Genomic DNA, 21,166 nt, shown 5'->3' on the forward strand with positions numbered 1-21,166 from the left:
CATGGCTGCCCCATTTTCCACTCCTCTGCGCCCCGCAGCAGAAAGCCCCCAGGTGGCATTAGGGAGAATTAGCGTGGAGATCGCAGGGCCTGCTTGTCTCTCACCACTTCATTAGCTGACAGTTCAAGGAAAGCGCTCCCCTGCCACTCACCTCCCGTCCATGGCTTTGTCTGGAAGGTCTCCCGGTCTAATCCGCATATTACCCTTTTATTAGTATAGACTAGAGGCCCGTTGCATGAAGAGATTCATGCAATAGGCCTTCCCTTCCCCTGGCTGCTGGCACCGGTTTTCCTCTGGCACCTGGGACCCAGGCCTTTGCTCTGGATGGAGCCTTCAGTCTTCGCGGCTCCGGACAAAGCCTTTAGTCTTTGCTCTGCTGCTTTGCCCCTACATATGCAAATTAACCACTATCTTTGTTGGGTTAATTTGCATACTTCCCTAATTGGCTGGTGAGCATAGCAGAGGGATGATAATTCACATGTTTGTCTATTATTAGGTAAGATAACAAGAGCTCTTTCCATACTCTGAAAGCAGTCCTTAAGTTTCTATCCCAGCATTATGTCAGAAGAATTACTGCATATTTTTTCTCTTTTAAAGGGTCATCACTATGGAAGGTTAACATTTGCAATACTGTTGATTCTTATGACAGTAATCCTCATGACCTAAGATCGAAATATTTGACTCTTTTTTGCCACTTGGAGAAGCATCAAGTTGTACTATCCACAAAACATTTGTATATATAATAGTTCCGTTCAATCTTCATCTTGTCATATTTCACTACTTTAACACACTATTGAGGCTTTAGATGTTTGTTGAGAAAGTCTAATTTTCACTCCAAAATATAATAGTATTCTTTAGAATTCATGGCTTATCTTCCTTTTTATTTACTTTGATTTTTTTTCAGCTTTTTTTAGGTATAACTGACAAATTAAATTGTAAGATACTTAAAAGTGCACAACATGATGATTTGATGTACATTGTGAAAGGATTCCCCCTTTTACTTATACATCTACCACATCACATATTTACTTTTTTGTAAAAACATTCAAATTCTGAGCAAATTATGGTTATACAATATAGTTATTACCATATTATACATTTAGATCCACAATTATAGTCACCATGTTATACATTTAGATTCTCAGAGCTTATTCTTCTTATTCATCTTATAACTGAAAGTTAGTACCCATTTGCCTCTATTTTATTTTATTTTATTATTATTTTTTTCTATTTTCAGAGGGACAGTAGAAGGGAGATGGCGGGGGGAGAGAAAAAGAGACTTTGATGTGAGAGAGACACATCTATTGGTTGACTCCTACACATGCTGGGGAGTGAGCCCGGCTTCTGGCCGAGCAGTGGAGGTGCACTGGCCACCCGGGGGCCAGCTCCTGCGCTGTGCATCTGCCCCCTGGTGGTCAGTGCATGTCATAGCTATTGGTCGTTCTGCCATTTGGTCGATTTGCATATTAGCCTTTTATTATACAGGATTACTATAGTGAAAGTTAATGAACAAGCAAATTTATATTTGGGTACTTTAGAAAAAATACATATGTTATTTTAGTAAAGTAAGTGTATATATTTCTTTCAAAATAGTCACTAAGCTGTGTGATCTTTTATAGCTTAGAAAGCATTCTCCCCACCCCTCATAACAATGTAAAAATCAGTTTAGCTGTTTTTATCAGTTAAATTTTCCTCCCAGCAATGAGTGTTATATGGCATAAGTTAAATGGGAAATACTTCATGGCCCATTGTGATTTATATATTATTTCTTAAAATGTAATTTTTAAAATTTTGTCTTTTCATATATATATATACATAAATTTTTCTTAGTCTCTGGTAATCTTTTTATCTTGATACACTAGTTCTGAAATTCCTATTTAGATACTGTTTTTCACTTGTAAAAAAGATTTGTTTTTTCAAATACTTCAAATCTATTGGTGGGATCTTTTCACCCTTGTGATTATTTTTATTGTTGCCTATTTTTGAGTAACATTATAGTAGTACTTTAATACTCTGCTATTAAGATATAATTAACACTAGTTTATGCCACATGAACCCAATCCAACAGCAGATAAAATATAACTATTCTTGTAAGAATGGTGTTTATCTTCCTACATGAGCAGGTCTGTAAAAGAATTAACTTTATTTACTTAAATTGATTACACTTTATTTGTTATATATTAATTAAATATTGTTTTTCTTTACATTTTTGTAGGCCCTGACTTTGTTGTTTGTGATGAAGGCCATATTCTAAAAAATGAAGCATCTGCTGTTTCTAAAGCTATGAATTCTATACGATCAAGGCGGAGGATTATTTTAACAGGAACACCACTTCAAAATAATCTAATTGAGTGTGAGTATGAGGATTATTTTAACAGGAACACCACTTCTAATAATCTATAGAGTATTAGCTTTTCCTCTTTGCCATTCATCTTCTGTTTTTCTAGTATATTCTCTGACCATGAACTATATAGGTCCATCTTAGTCTACTGTGAGAGAATACCTTACATTTCAAATGTAATGCTTTATAAATATGACTGGTAAACCACAGTTAAGTGTTATGCCATTGTGAGCCTTCAACTATAAATAGAGAATTTGAAATATATAAACAGTATCAGAAGTTTTAATTATTTCTTTAAAACAAGCATGTCAAACTCAAATGCTAACATGGGCCAAAGAAGGTTTTTTTTGTTTTTTTTTAAAATTAAATCTTTATTGTTCAGATTACATTTGTTCCTCCCCCCCCTCCCCCCCCACCAAACAAGGTTTAAGTTTATGTGAGCTGCAAAAACACAAAAGCTTCAGTTGTCATAGAAATGTAGGTTTATTTCAATAGAGACATGCTGATTACAAAGGGCTGAAATAAATGAGTAATCGTTGACATAAAATAATAGAACATTTTAATAAAAATTAACATTTTTTTCTTGAACATTAACTTACCAGACACTGAATAACTGCACAAATTAATAGGTGTAACGCAAATAAACCTATTTTTCTTGTTCTTCGAAAGCGAAATATTTCCTATTGCACACACCAAACAAGTCAGTCCAAGACTAATAACGTGGCAATTGGATCCTAAAATATTTGCTGCTAGCATTAGTGGAGAGAAATGGTGTGCCTTTGCATAAGGTGCATAAGGGAAATGAATGCAACACGATTATAGTAATCAGTCATTAACGAATGTTGTAGTTTGTTATTAATAATTATGTATAACAGGATATTGTAAAAATTAAGTTACAAAATTTTTATTAAAACATTTTTTACATACTGTTATATTGGCTGGGCTGCTAAAATATTCATTGTGGGCTGTATGCGGCTTGTGGGTCGAGAGTTTTTCATGCTTGCTTTAAAAGCACAGATGCATTTGTGACTATTCAGGAGATACTGTAACAAAATATATCCAGTTTTGGGTGAGGTCCTGATATGAAATTGAAAAGAAATACGAGGTATGAAAATTTTAGGAAGGTGAAGATGGGCAAGGAGAGCTGTGTTGAATTCATGTCAGCATAGAGTTTGTGGTAGGGGAGGATAGATGATGTGAATACAGGGAAATGACTTGTGAATTTTCCTCATTTTAATTTTTGTAGCGATGCTGAAAAGGGAACACGAGTTTGTTATTTAGCAAGTAACAAATTGAAATTTTTTATTATAATCCACTATAGTAGCATTTTGTTATTTTTATGTTGTTTTCATTCATTTAGTGTATTTACTAGAGGCCGATGCACGAAATTTGTGCGAGGAGCTCGACCCTCGCAGTCCTGGCTTCGTCCGGAAGGTTGTCCCACTATCCGATCTAATTAGCATATTATGCTTTTATTATTATAGATAGTAATTTAACTGTTTTTTATTATTTTTAATACATGTTATTATTTCAATTTATTTTTATGTGTTCTAGTTTCCTTCTTTTCTCTTACCATACTAATACAAACGCTGTTTCTCATTATGGTCCGATTTGTATGGGGTAACTGATAATTCTGTTAAAGACTTCTAGAACTAAAGCAGTAATATAAAATTTGATATAGTAGCTTATTACCTGATTTTATTATTTTGATTCAGTATCTATGTTTTTTTAAAATATATTTTTATTGATTTCAGAGAGAGAGAGAGAGAGAGAGAGAGAGAGAGAGAGAGAGAAACATCAATGATGAGAGAGAATCATTGATCGGCTTCCTCCTATATGCCCCACACTGGGGATTGAGTTAGCAACCCAGGCATGCATCCTGACTGGATATTGAACTGTGACCTCCTGGTTCATAGATCGATGCTCAATCACTGAGCCATGCTGGCCGGTCTCTTTGTGTTGTTATTTTTTCCTAATGTACTCTTGTTGATCATAAAATCTTGGTTAAAATTAATAGAATACTTGTTTTATACTCACATATAAAGAGTACTGAGTTATAATAAAAGAGACAGTGTAATGGAAGGGGGGGAGAGAGAAAGCAAGAGAGAGACATTGATGTGAGAGAGACACATTAATTGGTTGCCTCCTGACCTATCCCAAACAGGGTTGGGGATCAAACCTGCAACCCAGGTACTTGCCCTTGACTGGAAATCGAACCTACAACCATTTGGTGCATGAACCAACGCTCTAACATTTGAGTAACACTGGCCAGGGCTGGTTTTTATTTGAATTTCTCGTCTGGCTTAGGAAATCTAGTTCTATATCAGACTTATAACCAATGTTTAATCTATCTTCAGTTTGGTGTTCTTTCTTTGTAGATTAATTCTAATGCTTCCATGGCATACATATTTTGATATAAGCATCTTATTTGAAAATTTTTCTGAGACCTTTTTTCATTATTGTTGTTAATAAACTAATGTCTTCTCTTTTAGATCATTGCATGGTTAACTTTATCAAGGAAAATTTGCTTGGCTCCATTAAGGAGTTCAGAAATCGATTTATAAATCCAATCCAAAATGGTCAGTGTGCAGATTCTACCATGGTAGATGTCAGAGTGATGAAAAAACGTGCTCACATTCTCTATGAGATGTTAGCTGGATGTGTACAGGTACAAATACATTCCATAGTAATAAAATTTTCTTACTTCATTATATTGCAATCCCAAAATGTTTTCTGAATTTAAATTTTATTTTCTGTTTCCCCCCTTTTTCAGTATATAGTTTACAGTGAAACCCCCTTGCATTGTCTTTAAAAGTGTATGCAACATTGACTTTTTAAAAAGTTCCATTATTGATTTGCCTAGTGTACATCTTCATATTTGAATATGTAAATGTTTAGATCCCTTATCCTTAAGATAGGGACTATGTAAAAAGAACACAGCTATTATGATTAAGAAATTTCTGTGCTCATTCTAAATCTATAATATTCTAAACATCATTTATTTGAAATGGTTGTAGTAAAGGCATTTATGATTTACAAGAAATGCCATTTTAAATGTAATTCTGAAGGAACAGTTTTATTATTGTCAAGTACAAAAACCTGAAGGTCTAGTATTTTTGTTTATATATACATTTTCAATGAACCTATATTAATGAGTAGATAACTCTATAGAGACTGAGCCAGCAGTTAATAGATTTCAACATCTGCACTTTTTCTTTTAATACTAGATACTAATGGTAGCCACAAAGATGTAACAAATGAGACAGGCCATCCTTATGCCTGAATATACTTATATGATGGTATGCTACCATCATATAAGGCAAAGTCATCCTGTTCTTGTTGGCCACAGGTACTAGCAAGTACTCTGTTTCTGTGTTGCTGCTACCTAGACAGTGTTGTTTTTTTTTCTGGATTAGGTAGTCATGTGTATCTTGCATATTAGTATTCTTTCTTTCCTATTCCAATAATTGGTTTCAAGAATGCTTATACGTGGCTTGATTTCTCAATTGGGCAAAGATTGCCCCTTGAGTTATGCATTATTCTCTGGCATTTTGCACATCTTACGCAAAGCACAATTCAGAGTTCATCAGACTTTGATTCATCAATTTTACTGTATGATTAAAGCAAGTCTTTTTGCTAGCACTACCTATTACATCCCCTACTCTCCTTTTTTCTCTTCTCTTATATATATACTAGAGGCCCAATGCACACAATTTGTGCAAGGGGCTCGGCCCTCGCAACCCCAGCTTCATCCGGAAGGTCATTTGGAAGGTTGAGCTGTTCAGCCGTCTGGTCTAATTAGCATATTATGCTTTTTTATATATATATCTACACTAATAAAAGACAAAGATGCTAATTGACCGTACCTTCGCTACGCACATAAGCCAATCAGAAGAGTATGCAAATTAACCCAACAAAGATGGCCGTTAAATTTGCATACTGCAGGTAGGGTGGGACAGCACAATCCACTGCCAGCCGGGCCTGCCGTGTGCGACCCGGGTGGCGGGGTGGGCAGCAGCGCGATCCGCCCCGCCGCCAGCCACCATCTGGGCCTGCCATCCGTGACCCAGTGCGGGATCCTGGCTTGCCATCTGCGACCCGGGGAGGCGTGGCAGGCACTGTGGGATTGGGCCTGCCATCTGCCACCCGGGGAGCGGGCCTAAGCCAGCAGGTGGTTATTTCCTGAGGGGTCCCAGACTGTGAGAGGGCACAGGTCGGGCTGAGGGACACCCCCCCCCCCGCCCCCTGCCAGTGCACAAATTTTTGTGCACCAGGCCTCTAGTATATATATATATATATATATATATATAGAGAGAGAGAGAGAGAGAGAGAGAGAGAGAGAGAGAGAGAGAGGAGAGACCATTTGAAAACCTAAATTGCTTACTTGGGAATATGACCACCTCCATTTAAAACTTGTGTTGCAGTATCTTTTTACCAGTGCATCATATTGTGTAGTCATATGAAATAAATTGACTGCACTCATACGGGAATCATTTTGTGTGATTTAAGTGGGTAAATCTGTTTAAGAAGATGTTTTGTTATATGTTTGGTATCTATTTGTGTGTATCTTTTAGTTGCAAGCAGTGATAATTCTTAGAGCACTTAATTCCTGTTATATATTTAGGTTAACTAATTTTCATTCTCTTGTTAATTACAGAGGAAAGATTATACAGCATTAACAAAGTTCTTGCCTCCAAAACATGAATATGTGTTAGCTGTAAGAATGACTCCTATTCAGTGCAAGCTCTATCAGTACTACTTAGATCACTTAACAGGTAACAAACACTGTTGGTTTATTGTTTTTATTTTCCCTTTAAATACATTGTTTTCTGTAGAATTCTGTCTTGGTAATTTTCTGTGTCAGTTCTTTTTTTCAATTTTGCAATTGAATAAAATTGGTATACTTATTTTGTAAAGGTAAAAAATATTTTTAATTAAAAAACACTAAACTTGTCAAAATAAAATCAATTTAGAATAAACAGCTGAAAGAATATACACAGCATATATGATAATACCTTTAATTTTATAAAGCTTTTATTTCAGAAAATTTATAAATGTGAATAAATTCATAAAAGAAAATACATATAATTCTAGTATATTATTAAAAACATTCAACCACATTAATAATAAAAAGCATGTAAATAAAATCCATGAAATCTTTTCTTAGTTATCACATTGACAATGGTTGAAGGAAAGGAAGTGGCAAAATACAAGGCAGAGCATATATTATGCTCCCAATGTTATAAAATAATACATGCAAATGCCTAAAATATGCCAAAATGTTAACAGAAATTGTTTTCTGGGTGATTTCATTATGATGAACTTTTAGTTTATTTCTTATTCTTTTCTATGGGCTTTTCAAAATACCACAAGTAGCTATCATTTTCTCATCAATAAACTTGTGTATGTGTGTGTCTGTGGCTGTGCCTAAGGTTGTCACTGTTCACAGAATAAAACCTAGTCTCTGTCCTGAAATGGGATTTCTTATTGGTCACTTTATTCTGATACCTTTCCCCAAGTGATGTGTCAGATTTTTTTAGGGGATACAGTTTAGTAGGTTCCCTTCAGTTGTGGATACAATAATTTATTAAAAAATAATGGAAGGTGGAAGTGTGTGCACACATATTAAAATGATACTTTATATTAATAGTTAATGTGATTCTGTTTGTAACAGCAGTGCATTTTACAGAGTAAAATAATGCTGATGGTCTATAAGAGTTGTTCTGCTTTGGGGAAAATAGGATTTGAATTTTAGTATTTTATATAACTTCTTTTTTGCTATATATTAAAAACAGTTTTCTTGTTGACTTTTGGAAGAAAATCACTTCTAATAAAGCACATGTTTTCCTTTGTATATCAATCAGAAGCTATAAGATTTATTATACCATACTGTTTTGTTTTATTTTTATTTTTTTAAATATTTTTTTATTGATTTCAGAGAGGAAGGGAGAGGGAGAGAGAGATAGAAACATCAATGATGAGAGAGAATCATTGATTGGTTGCCTCCCGCATGCCCCCCCTGGGGATCAAACCCACAACCCAGGCCTGTGCCCTTGACCGGAATCGAATTTGGGACCCTTCAGTCCACAGGCCGATGCTCTATCCACTGAGCCGAACCAGCTAGGGCTATACTATACTGTTTTAAATGATAATAGTTGTAGACATAATTAAGTAACCAAATATAGACATCCTAAGGAGAGAGTTACCTTGTAGTTTAAGAAAGGGAGATGTTCAGATCTCTCTTTTACTAATTTCTGAGTGATAAAGGGTGCTAAATTTGTCCATTTAACTTAATATTTTTTCCATTTAAAATTTTGTTTTTAGGGAAAGTGCTAGCTACAGTGTTTTCAAATATTAGAGAATCAGTTGTCTTTAATAGCCAGTAGCAAAATGTTAATAGCTCATATATAGATGTTAAAATGTATTATTTTGAAAGCAATGCAATATTTAAGAATTAAAGTAGCCTGATTTCTTGTGATTTTAATTTATAGGAGTAAATATCTAAATCACTAATTGCCAAAGCTTCAAAATTCTGAATTGTATGATTGTTAAATAACAATTTGATTCCATGAATCTTTCAATTATGAAAATGCCCGGGGTTTCCCTCATACTAAATATGACATTTTATTTTCTTAAAGCATAATAACTTGAGTTAATAGCCCCTTTGGTAAAACTTTTATGAAAGGCCAAATGAGTTATATTCTCACTGCAGACCATTATTACATTATTTCTCCTGAAATGTCACCCACCTGTTTCACTTATATTTCTGTTATATATTCTAAAAATTATTTTGGTTTTCTAGTTGACTCTTTTTAGACTCTACTTAATTTTAAGAAGTTCACTTAAATTATGCTTTTAATACTAGCAATAGTTTGATGTTAATTTTAGTTGTGATAATTTGTAATATTTGCAGAATTAATGTCATAAGAGACTGACTTTTAATTAATTTAAAGGAAATTAAAATCTATACACTATTGTAAAGCATACAAGTGTGGATTATGTGAAATTACACTCCACACAATGGGATAAGATATTTATAAATCATGTATTGGATAAGGGATTAATATCCAGAATATATAAAGAGCCTCCTACAACTCATCAACAAAAATCCCAAACAACCGAATTAAAAATGGGCAAAGGACTTCAATAGTTATTTTTCCAAATAAGATATACAAATGACTGAGAAGCACATGAAATGATGCTATATATATATAATATTATTAGTTATTAGAGAAATGCAAATCAAAACCATGAGATACATTTTACACCTGATAGGATGACTACTATAAGAAGAATAAGAAAAAGAAAAAGTATCAAGTATTGGAATGGATGTGGATAAGTTAGAACCTGGTGCATTGCTGGTGGGAATGTAAAATGGTGCAGCTGCTGTGCAAAAAGCAGCGTGGCAGTTCCTCATAGTAAAACATAGATTCACCATATGATCCAGCAATTCCACTTCTAGGTATATACCCAAAATAATTGAACAAAGTGTGATGTGATGTGATGTGATGTGTGTGTGTATACATATGCACAATGGAATATAATTTAGTCTTAAAAAGTAAGCAAATTCTGACAGGTTATAGCATGAATGAATCCTGAAGACATCATGCTTAGCAGTGAAATATGCTAGATACAAAAGGATAAATACTATATAATTCCACTTAGAGATACCTAGAGTAGTCAGATTTATAGAGGCAGAAGGTAGAATGGTGGTTACCAGGGGCTGAGAGAGGAGAGAATGCATAATTATTTTGTTTTTGTTTTTTAATTGTTTTTTATTGATTTCAGAGAGGAAGGGGGGAGGAGAGAGATAGAGATAGATAGAGAAATATCAATAATGAGAATCATTGATTGGCTGCCTTCTTCACGCCCTCCCCCCCCCCCCCAATCCAGCCCACAACCTGGGCATGTGCCCTGACCGGGAATTGAACCATGACCTCCTGGTTCATAGGTTGATGCTCAACCACTGAGCCCCGCCGGCTGGGTTACATAGTTATTTTGAATGGGTACAGAGTTTCTCTTTCTATTTAGGATGATGAAAAATCTTAGAATTAGAGAATGGTGATGTTTGTACAACATTGTAATTATATTAATGGCACTGAATTGTACTCTTATAAATGGAGAGCAATAACATGCTTTTGACTCTAAAAAATTCATGGGTCCAAGTGCCACCCTTGAGAGATTGATTCAGTGGACATGGAGTATGGCTCAAGCATCTGTATTTTTGTATGCCCTGCAGGTGATTTTGGTGTACTCTCAGCTTGAGAATCACTGCTGTAAATGATGCTCAACCTCCCTGGCCATCAGGGAAATGTAAATCAAAACCACAATGAGATACTGCATTACCCACTGGGATGGCTATAATATTAAAAATGGAAAATAATAAGTGTGAGGTGTAGAGATATTGAAACCCTTATGTGTTGCTGGTTTGGAATGTCAAATAGTGTAACTGATGTGAAACACAATTTGGCAGTTCCTTGAAAAGTTAAGTATGGAGTTACCATATGATCCAGTAATTACACTCGTAGGTATATACCCAATAGAAATGAAAACATGCTTGCACACAAAGATTTGGACATGAGTGTTCATAGCAGCATTATTCTTTATAGTCAAGACCTAGAAATAGCCCATATGTTCATTAAGATGGATAAACTAAGGTACTATATGCATGTAATAGAACATTGTTTGGCAATCAAAAGGAACAAATTGCTGATACATTCTACAATATGGATCAACCTAGAAAACATACATTAAGTTAAAGAAGCCGGTCAGAAATGACATAAGTTGTTTCATTTCATATGTATGAAATATCCAGAGTGGACAAATAGTTTGAGTAGGATAGGTGTTAGTTCTTCTTTGAATGTTTATTAAGATCACCTGTGAAGCCATCTGGTACAGGACTTTTGTTTGCTGGGAGTTTTTTTTTTATTACTGCTTCGATTTCATTAGTTGCAATTGGTCTATTCAGGTTTTCTGATTCTTCCTGATTCAGTTTTAGAAAATTGTATGTTTGTAGGAATTTGTCCATTCATCCAGGTTGTCCAACTTGTTGGCATATAGTTGTTCATAGTATTTTCTTACAATCCTTTGTATGTCTGTGATGTCAGTTGTTACTTCTCCTATTTCATATCTGATTTTATTTATTTGGGTCCTTCTTTGTTTTTGATGAGTCTGGCTAATGGTTCATCAATCTAATTTAGCTTTTTAAAGAACCAGGTCTTGGTTTCATTAATCTATTGTATTGTTTTTTAGTCTTTATGTAATTTATTTCCTCTCTGATCTTTATTATTTCCTTCCATCTTCTTACTCTGGGCTTTCTTTGTTCTTTTTCTAGTTCTTTTAGGTATGGGGTTAGATTGTTTATTTGAGATTTTTCTTGTTTCTTGAGGTAGGCCTGTCATGCTATGAACTCCCCTCTCAGGACTGCTTTCCCTATGTCCCATAGATTTTTGTTTGTTGTGTGTTCATGTTCATTTATTTCCAGGTAATTATTTTTCTTACTTGATCTTATGGTAATTCATTCATTGTTTCATAACATGCTATTTAGCCTTCATGTGTTTGAATGATTTTGAGTTTGTTGTATTTAATTTCTAGTTTCATGCTATTGTGAACCAAGAATATGCTTGATATGATTTCAATCTTCTTGAATTTGTTAAGACTTATTTTGTGTCGTAACATGTGGTCTATGAGAATGTTCCATGTGCACTTGAGAATAATGTATATTCTACTTCTTTGAGATGAAATGTTCTCTAAATATCAATTGAATGTGTCCTATCTAGTGTATTGTTTAAGGTCACTATTTCCTTGTTGATATTTTATCTGAAACATCTATCCAGTGATGATTGTGGTGTGTTAAAATCTATTTTGAATGTATTGCTATCGATCTCTCCATTAAAGTCCACCAAGATTTTCTTTATATATTTAGTGGCTTCTATGTTTACAAGGGTTATATCCTCTTGTTTTATCAATACCTTTAGTATTTTTTGAGACCTTGATGTGGATGTTCTTATGTTTCATGTTGTCCCAAAGTTCACTTAAACTATCCTCATTCTTTTTTATTCTTCTTTTTTTCACTATATATCAGAAATGCAGTTTTATTTGTTTTATTTATTTTTCAATGCATAACAGAAATGCAGTTTTTAATGTTTTACTTATTTATTTTTTAGATTTAAATTCTTTATTGTTTAAAATATTACATATGTCTTCTTTTTCCCCCATTGACCTCCCCAGCCGCTGCCACCTCCCCCCCCCCCCCCCCAGCACATGCCCTCACCTCCCTACTATCTGTGTCCATTGTTTATGCTTATATGCATGCATACAAGTCTTTTGGTTGATCTCTTACCCCCCCACTCCCCTGCCTTCCCTCTGAGGTTTGATAGTCTGTTCAATTCTTCGGTGTCTCTGGATCTATTTTTGTTCATCAGTTTATGATGTTCATTATATTACACAAATAAATGAGATCATGTGGATCACTTGACATTTATCTTTTTCTGACTGGCTTATTTTGCTTAGCATAATGCTCTCCATGTCTGTTCATGCTGTTAATGGTAAGAGTTCTTTCTTTTTTTAAAATTTTATTTAATTTTTAATATATCTTTATTGATTTCAGAGAAGAAGCGAGAGGGAGAGAGAGATAGAAACATCAATGATGAGAGGGAATCATTGATCGGCTGCCTCCTGCACGCCCCCTACTGAGGATTGAGCCTGCAACCCGGGCATGTACCCTTGGTGGGAATCGAATTTGGGACCCTTCAGACTGCAGGCCAACGCTCTATCCACTGAGCCAAACCAGCTAGGGCAAGTTCTTTCTTTTTTACAGCAGCATAGTATTCCATTGTGTAGATGTACCACAGTTTTTTAATCTATTCGTCTGCTGATGGGCACTTAGGCTCTTTCCAAATCTTAGCTATTGTAAATTGTGCTGTTATGAATATAGGAGTGCATATATCCTTTCTGATTGGTGTTTCTGTTTTCTTGGGATATATTTCTAGAAGTGGGATTACTGGGTCAAATGGGAGTTCCATTTTTAATTTTTTGAGGAAACTTTCCACAATGACTGCACCAGTCTGCATTCCCACCTGCAGTACACTAGGGTTCCTTTTTTCTGGGTTCTCTGTTTGTTTCATTGCCCTATATGTCTGTTATTATGTCAGTACCAGGCAATTTTTAGAACAGTAGTTTTGTAATATAGCTTGATATCTGGTATTGTGATTCCGCCAACTTTGTTCTTCTTTCTCAGGATTGCTGTGGCTATTCGGGGTCTTTTTTTATTCCATGTAAATGACAAGGGTTCCTGTCATTATTTGCAGATGACATGATATTATACATAGAGAACCCTAAAGTCTCCATGAAAAAAACTACTAGATTTAATAAATGAATTTGGCAATGTAGCTGGACACAAAATTAACACCCAGAAATCTATGGCTTTTTTATACACCAATAATGAACTCACAGAAAGAGAAACTAAAAAAACACACAACCCCATTTACTGCTGCAACAAAAAATTATGATACCTAGGAAAAAACTAAGGAGGTAAAAGACCTGTACTTGGAAAACTATAGGACATTGAAAAGAGACATTCTTTTTTCTTTTTACTGCTCTGATTGGGTGTTTTTATTTCTACCTTGTCTACCAAATTGCTGATTCAATCCTCTGCCTCATCCAACTTACTTTTTATTCTTTCCATTGTATTCTTAGTGTCTTTATTTCCTAATGGTTCTTCTTCATGGCTTATAAGTCATTTTTCATGCTGTTGTTCTTCTTACTAAGTTCCTTGAGCATCCATATAACTGTTGCTTTGAACGCCATGTCTGATAAATTGCTTGCCTCCATTTTATTTAGCTTTTTTCCTGGAGGTTCCTCCAGTTCTTTAATATGGGGCCTGTTTCTTTGTCTCCCCATTTTGGCTGTCTGTGTTTTTTTCTATGTATTAGATAGAACTGCTCTGGCTCTCATTCTTCGTTGTAGATTCTTATATAGTAGGTGTCCTGTGGGACCCAGTGCTGCATTCTCCTTGATTTCCTTAGATGGGTGCTTTAGAAATGTTTCTTGTGTGGTTATGAAGGCCCTCCTGTTGTAATTGGGTCTTGATTGCTTTTGCCCCATTTGTGGGTGGGGTCAACCCTATGGCTGGCTGACTTTGAGGCTTGTTCCTGACGATGGCATGAAAATTGCTGTGCAGGTCCAATCTAGAGCTGTCTTTTTGGGCTCAGTGGCACAATCTTCCAGATAATCTGAGCTCCGTGCTCCAGGAAAGCTTTTTGTGGGTTATGTGCACCCTCTATTGTAGTTGCATCTTGAATGTGGTTAACCCTACAGGCTGGGTGACTATAAGGGTAAACCTTGATCACTGTGTATGTGACATTGTGCATGGCTGTCCCCCTGAGGTCGGGTTGTTCCCAGCAGGGTCTGGTGCCTGCTGTAATCCCCCTTTTGGTATGCAGCTTATGTGGCTGGTTGGGTTGAGATTTGGTGTGGTCTGAAGCCCACCACTATTTATGTTGGATCTGGGTCCACTAGGTGTAATAGGTCTACCGGTTAATAATGGGGATTTTGTAATCAAAGAAAACATGATAATTTCAAGAGAAATGTCAAAAGTGCTTTATTCAAAGTAATGTCCATCACTAACTACACATTTCCCCCATCTTTCAGGTAATTTGTGGATACTGTCCAAATAGAACTTTTCTTGTTTTGAGGCAAATCATTCAGAGTCCCAGTTTTCCATTTCTTTGTATGTTTTGAAGTGCTGCTCAGAAAGTGCGTGTGCCATTGATCAGAACAAGTGGTAATCTGAAAGAGCAAGGTCGGGTGAATAAGGCTGGTGGGTTAATACTTCCCAGGCAAGATCTTTTAACGTATCTTAACTGGTTTTGAAGTGTGTGATGGTGCATTATCATGAAGCAAAATTACTTTGCTGTGTGTTCTGGCACATTCTGGTCGTTTCACAATCAAAGCATGGTTCACATTGATTATTTGTTGTCAGTAGCGATCAGTATTAACGGTTTCACCTGGTTTTAGAGGCTCATAATACACCACACCTTCCTGATCCCACCAAACGCAGAGCATTGTCCTCTTTCCTAAGCGATTTGGCCTTGCAGTCGATGTTGATGGTTGACCTGGATCAACCCAAGATTTTGTGCATTTGGGATTCTCAAAATAAATCCACTTTTCATCACCAGTCACAATTCGATGCAAAAAAGACTTTCTTTTGTGCCGTTGAGGCAACATTTTACTGATGACTTTTCATTTTTCCATTTGTCTTTCGTTCAGTTGATGTGGCACCCATTTTCCTTCCTTTAAAATCTTTCCCATTGCTTGTAAATGACTGGAATTGTTTGCTGAGCAACGTTTAATCTTTCTGCAAGTTGTTTTTGAGTTTGACATGCATCTTCATCCAATAGTGCTTGTAATTGTTGGTCTTCAAACTTTTTCGGTTGACTTGGATGTTCTTTGTGTTTCACATCGGAATCATCACTTTTAAAGCGTTTAAACCAGCGTTCACAAGTATCTTGAGATGGGTACTCACCATAAGCTTCCCGAAGTATACGGTAACTTTTTCTTCAAAGTAAAGTAATGAATTAAAACTTCCCGCAAATGCTCTTTTTTGGCACGAAATTCGACATTTTTAAGCATAAGAATATCTATGATGTTAACACCTTCAGCAAATTTGACATAAGAAGTTTTGAAGCTTGCTGTCAATACAACAAAAGAGCATACATATCAAATTGCATGTACAGTAGGTCCTCATGTTACGTCGGAGATCTGTTCCTACGGCGGGACATAACGCATAAGTTGGAACCCACCTACAGAAACACCTATGTCACTCACATGGAGCACATACACAGCCGTAACGAAGTGAAACAGTAAAAAAAAATTAAAAGAAAGTTAACAATTCCTGACCTTTACTTGTGGGAAGTAAATAATAAGAAACCTAAAGCACATATGTACCTACATCAAAATGATGGAACTTTTTTTAAATATAAATAAATGGGAGTTGGCGACGTTATCACGAAACGACATACATTGAGTCCGACATAACCCGGGGACTGTCTGTATATCAACATATGTGTAACTCCATCTATTGAAAAAAATCCACATTATTAACTGGTATACCTAGTAATTCAGGCACAGGTTGCTGTCGGATGTTGCATGTAACCCTTCTTGGGCTACTTGTTTGTGGCTACCATGCTGTTCATTTTTTTGTGTCTATATCTACTGGTCCTGAGTGTGCGTGGGAGTGGCCATTCTGTGTAAAAGGGCCAGCTTCTTCTATTTCTTCTATCTTAGAGCTAGGGGCAGTTCTGTAAAAAGACTGAGGCTCTCTGACATTCGCCTCCAGCTGTGGGCTACTCTGCCACTTGCTGAGGTCATTTGGTTTTCCTCCAGAGCCTTCCAAAGAGAGATTGTAGGATGAGCCCAATTTCACCGAGAATGGCCTAATGGGTCCCATACTTGGAGGATCATGCAATGAGGCACTCAATGAGGAGAAAGCACCCCAATTTCAAAGCTAAACCTCTTAGTTTCTGCTAGAGCCTCCAACTATATTTCCATCTGGGGCGGGGGGCTCATTTACAAGTTCAGATTGGGTACAGCCAGCTGTCCCCTCTGCAGGAGCAAGTTCAACTTCTCTGGGCTTAGGGGATAAATAAAAAGACTCTTCACTTGAGGATGATGTTAGCCAGCCCAGCCCACAAGAGGGGGCTAAGCACTTTATCCCAGTCCCAGACAATAGCGCCCCCCCTTCCAAGGGACTCACACTTTGAATGTCCCTATTCTGAGCTGCTCTCCCTTCCCTACATGGAACTGCACTCATTGGGTGCTATCTGGGACTTTGCAGGGCTGATCCAAACAGTCTCCCTTTTGGCATGGTTCCCACAAACTCTAGGATGGGCATAGGCACTTCTCCTTCCTCGTGTAGCATGGGCTGAACTCACAAGGGAACCTGAATTTGCCTCTCCACAATGCAGCCACACGGTCCAGTAGTTGCCCATCTGGTTCCCAGACAGAAGCCTCTCCATGAGACAGTCCGAAAATCCCAGATGTCTGCAGCTCCCTGCCCCCCCCTCCCCCCACTGCCAAACCAAGGAGGATGGACCGAAAGTCAGCCCTGTGTGTGGCACTTCCATGTGGCTGCTCTCACGAGTGCAGGGCTGAAATTGTCTGCCTTACTCGGGCTGTGAACCCACCAGGATGGGGCTAAAAGTTCAGCTGGGCCATGCTGCCAAACCCAACAGTACAGGGCCAATTTTCCTGCGCCATCAAACCCACCAGGAAGGGACAGGTCGAGTGTCTGAACAGCTCAATAGGGGGGTATAGGGTTGTCCACTGTGCGGTGGAGGTTGGGGAGACTGGTCCTTTTTCCCAAGCCACACAGTTTAGTCACTGTCTATATCTCTGCCAAGGGCCTCCCTAGAAATCACTGCTGGTATAGCCCGTAGAACTCTCTCAAAGATCCAATTACAGCAGCGTGGACTCTCCAGCAGTCAGAGTCCAGAGTGAACTTCCCAGGCTAGTACTGTAAATTTAGGAGTGCTCTTTCTCTGGGAGGGTGTAGTTGAAATCTTCTAGGTGGATCAAATTTCCACTGACTCCCACCGCTATATGCCATGCATCCTCTTTCCATATATGTTGTTTTGAGCTGGGGACCCCTCTGTGGGGTTGAGACCCCAGGCTTGTAGGGAACAGGAGTTCTGCAGCCATGGTCTTCCTCCAGCCTCTCATATGTCACCATAACTATGTGAGGGGTCTCTCCCTTTCTTTTTCTCTGCACTTCTTACCAGTCTCTATGTAGCTTCTTCTGTGCTCCTTGGTTATAATATTTCAGGTCAGCTAGTTTTCAATTGTTTTTTTAGGTTGATTGTACTGTAATATAGCTGTACATCCAGTTTGGGGTTGGTTGTAAGTGGGCACAGCTCCTCGCTTGTCTGTAGCCATCTTGGAACTTCCCTACAGTAGATTTTTGAACATTGATTTTCTGTCCTCAACTTTCCTGTATTTTTATTCTTTCTAATAGTTTTTTGGTGTCTTTAGAATTTTCTATATAAAGAATTACATTGTCTTCAAAAAGTGACAGTTTTACTTCTTTATTCCCAACTTGGATGCTGATTTTTTTCTTTCTCTTGCCTGTTGAATAAGAGTGAAAATAGACATTCTTGTCTTTTTTTCTGATCTTAGAAGAAAAGTTTTGAGTGTTTCACCATTGAGTATGATATTGACTAAGGGTTTGTCATATGTGGTCTTTATTATGTTGAGGTACTTTCCTTCTATACCCATTTTATTGAGTGTTTTAATTATAAATGGATGTTGTATGATTTCAAGTGTTTTTTTAGCATCTATTGAGATATAATTTTTTAAAATATGTTTTTAATTGACTCTTAGATAGGAAGGGAGAGGGAGAAGGGTGAGAGAGATAGAAACATTGATGAGAGAAAAACATTAATTGGCTGCCACTTGCCTGCCCCTTTATTGGGGATCAAGCCAATAACCTGGGCTTGTGCCCTAGCTGGAAACTGAACTGGCAACTTCTTGGTGCATGGTTTCATCCTCAACCAAATGAGCAACACTGGCTAGGTCAAAAAATTCCTGAACATTTCAATTAAAAATGGGCTGAGAACCTGAATAGACACTTCTTTGAAGAAGACATACAAACTCCAACAGATATGTGGAAAGATGCTCAACTTCACTTGCTGTTAGGGAAATGCAAATCAAAACTACAATGAGATATGACCTCACACCTGTTAGAATGGCCATTATCAACAACACAAGTTATATAAAATGTTGGAGATTGTATGGAGACAAAGGAACCCTCATTCACTTCTGGTGGGAATGTAAACTGATATAGCCTCTAGGGAAAACAGTATTTCGGTTCCTCAAAAAATTAAGAATAGAGGTTACCACATGACAAAGTCACTCCTCTTCTGGATATACACCCAAAAAAATTTCAACACATTTATTCATGAAGATATATGTACCCATGTGTTCATTGCAGCATTATCCATGCTGGCCAAGAAATGGAAACAACTAAAGTGTCCTACAATAGAAGATTGGACTGAGAATATGTGATACATATATATTATGGAATGCTATGTGCCATAAGAAAAGTTGAAATAATACCATCTGTGGCAATATAGATGGGTCATGAGACTATTATGCTAAGTAAAATAAGTCAGAAGGAAAGTCAAGAACCATATAATTTCACTCGTGGGATGTAAAACTGAAAACAATAAATGAACAAGCAAGACAAATAAAAACTCACAGGCACAGATAACAGTATGGTGGTTACCAGAGAGAAAGGGGGGTGAGGGAGAAGTCGTAAAAGGGTCAAGTATATGGTGATGTAAGGAGATTTGACTTTAGGTACTAAATAGAATGCAATATACAGATGTTGTATTATAGACTTATACACTTGAAGGCTATATAATTTTATTAACCAATGTCATCCCAAAATGGTGGCAGAGTAAATGGAAGTTACACTGACACTACCCAAGGACCAAACTGGAATTCCAACTAAAATACAGAAAAATTATCCTGTATAATCCACTGAAGACTATCTGGAGAGAAACCTGATAACCAAGGATGGAAAGTGGAGACTGTATAGAGACTGGTAGGAAATGCAAATGTGAAAGAGGGCTGGGTGGGCTCCCACAGGCAGCAGCTAAAGTTCTGGAGGGATATCTCAGGTGTGGAGGTTTCTCACTGAGAATTTTGGGGTCTAAACCCCAAGTGGGGCTCCCCACCACTGAGCACCAGGACTGAAAAAGGTACGCACATAACTTCTGGCTGTGAAAAGCAGCTGGGTTACTGTCTGCCAGGGAGAGGCAGCTGGAGATGCAGGCACCTTCTTAAAGGGCCAAAACACAAAATTTCATGTGCAGCCAATCACCTTGGGCTCCAGCAGAGGGAGGGTAGAGTGGAATGGTGCTGTGTGAGGACACTCCATGGTTGGAGGGGGGTGCTTTGGGTTTACAGCTTGGAAGGCAGCTGCCTGGTTTCCTGTGCTGAGTCATTCCCCCATACTACAGAGGACATCTTTCACAGCGATCCAGGTGGGGGTGGTGGTGAAGGAAGCAATTGCCCCACTCTGTTGGAAAACCTCTCATCCTACCCAGTGGAGTCTATGCTTTGCTGTGGTCTATAGCCTGAGATAATTTAAGAATGAGAATGACAATCAGCCTCCAGGTAGATGCAGATCTCTGGAGGCTTTGCGTCTTTGCCTGATCTTCTTTGCCCGGAGCTAGGAGAAGCACACCTGGGTAAATATCTTGGTCCTTTCCGAAGGCACCAGCCCCAGAAGAGGGAGCCAAAAGCTGTGAATTGCTGATAGCTTCAAAAGGTACTCAGGGCCAGTCACAAACAGTGTCTGACACTGTCCTGCACCAGATACTGGGAGTTGTAGCAGATCTACCTAATATATAGACATAAACCCAAACAGGCAGCCAAAACGGGGAGACAAAAAACGAGCCACATGTGAAAGAATAAGATAATTCTCCAGAAGAAGAGATAAATATAATGAAGATAAGAAATTAATCAGATATAGAATTTAGAATAATGATTACGCGGATGCTCAACAGCATGAGAAAATATATAGAAATGATGAAAAATGACCTGTCAGAAATAAAGAATGATATGGCACTAATGAATAATACATTAGAAGGAATACATAGGAGATTAGGGGAAGCTGGGGATCAAATCAGTGAATTAGAAGAGAGGGTAGAAAAAAAATCAGGGAAACCAAAAAGAAAAAAACAATTAAAAAGTAGGAGGACAGCCCTAACCAGTTTGGCTCAGCGGATAGAGCGTCGGCCTGCGGACTGAAGGGTCCCAGGT

General features: G+C 37.4%; 1 protein-coding gene across 1 annotated transcript in view; it reads left to right on the plus strand.

Moving 5' to 3' along the window:
• The window catches only part of ATRX (ATRX, chromatin remodeler), a 265,117-nt gene that overhangs the window by 146,444 nt on the left and 97,507 nt on the right, over nucleotides 1–21,166 (plus strand). Inside the window, 3 exon segments of the mRNA XM_006082832.3 lie at nucleotides 2,216–2,353; nucleotides 4,834–5,009; nucleotides 6,999–7,116. Coding sequence (XP_006082894.1) covers nucleotides 2,216–2,353; nucleotides 4,834–5,009; nucleotides 6,999–7,116 — 432 coding nt within the window.

Source organism: Myotis lucifugus, unplaced genomic scaffold, assembly GCF_000147115.1.
Source record: "Myotis lucifugus unplaced genomic scaffold, Myoluc2.0 scaffold_4, whole genome shotgun sequence".
Taxonomy (NCBI): Eukaryota; Metazoa; Chordata; class Mammalia; order Chiroptera; family Vespertilionidae; genus Myotis; species Myotis lucifugus.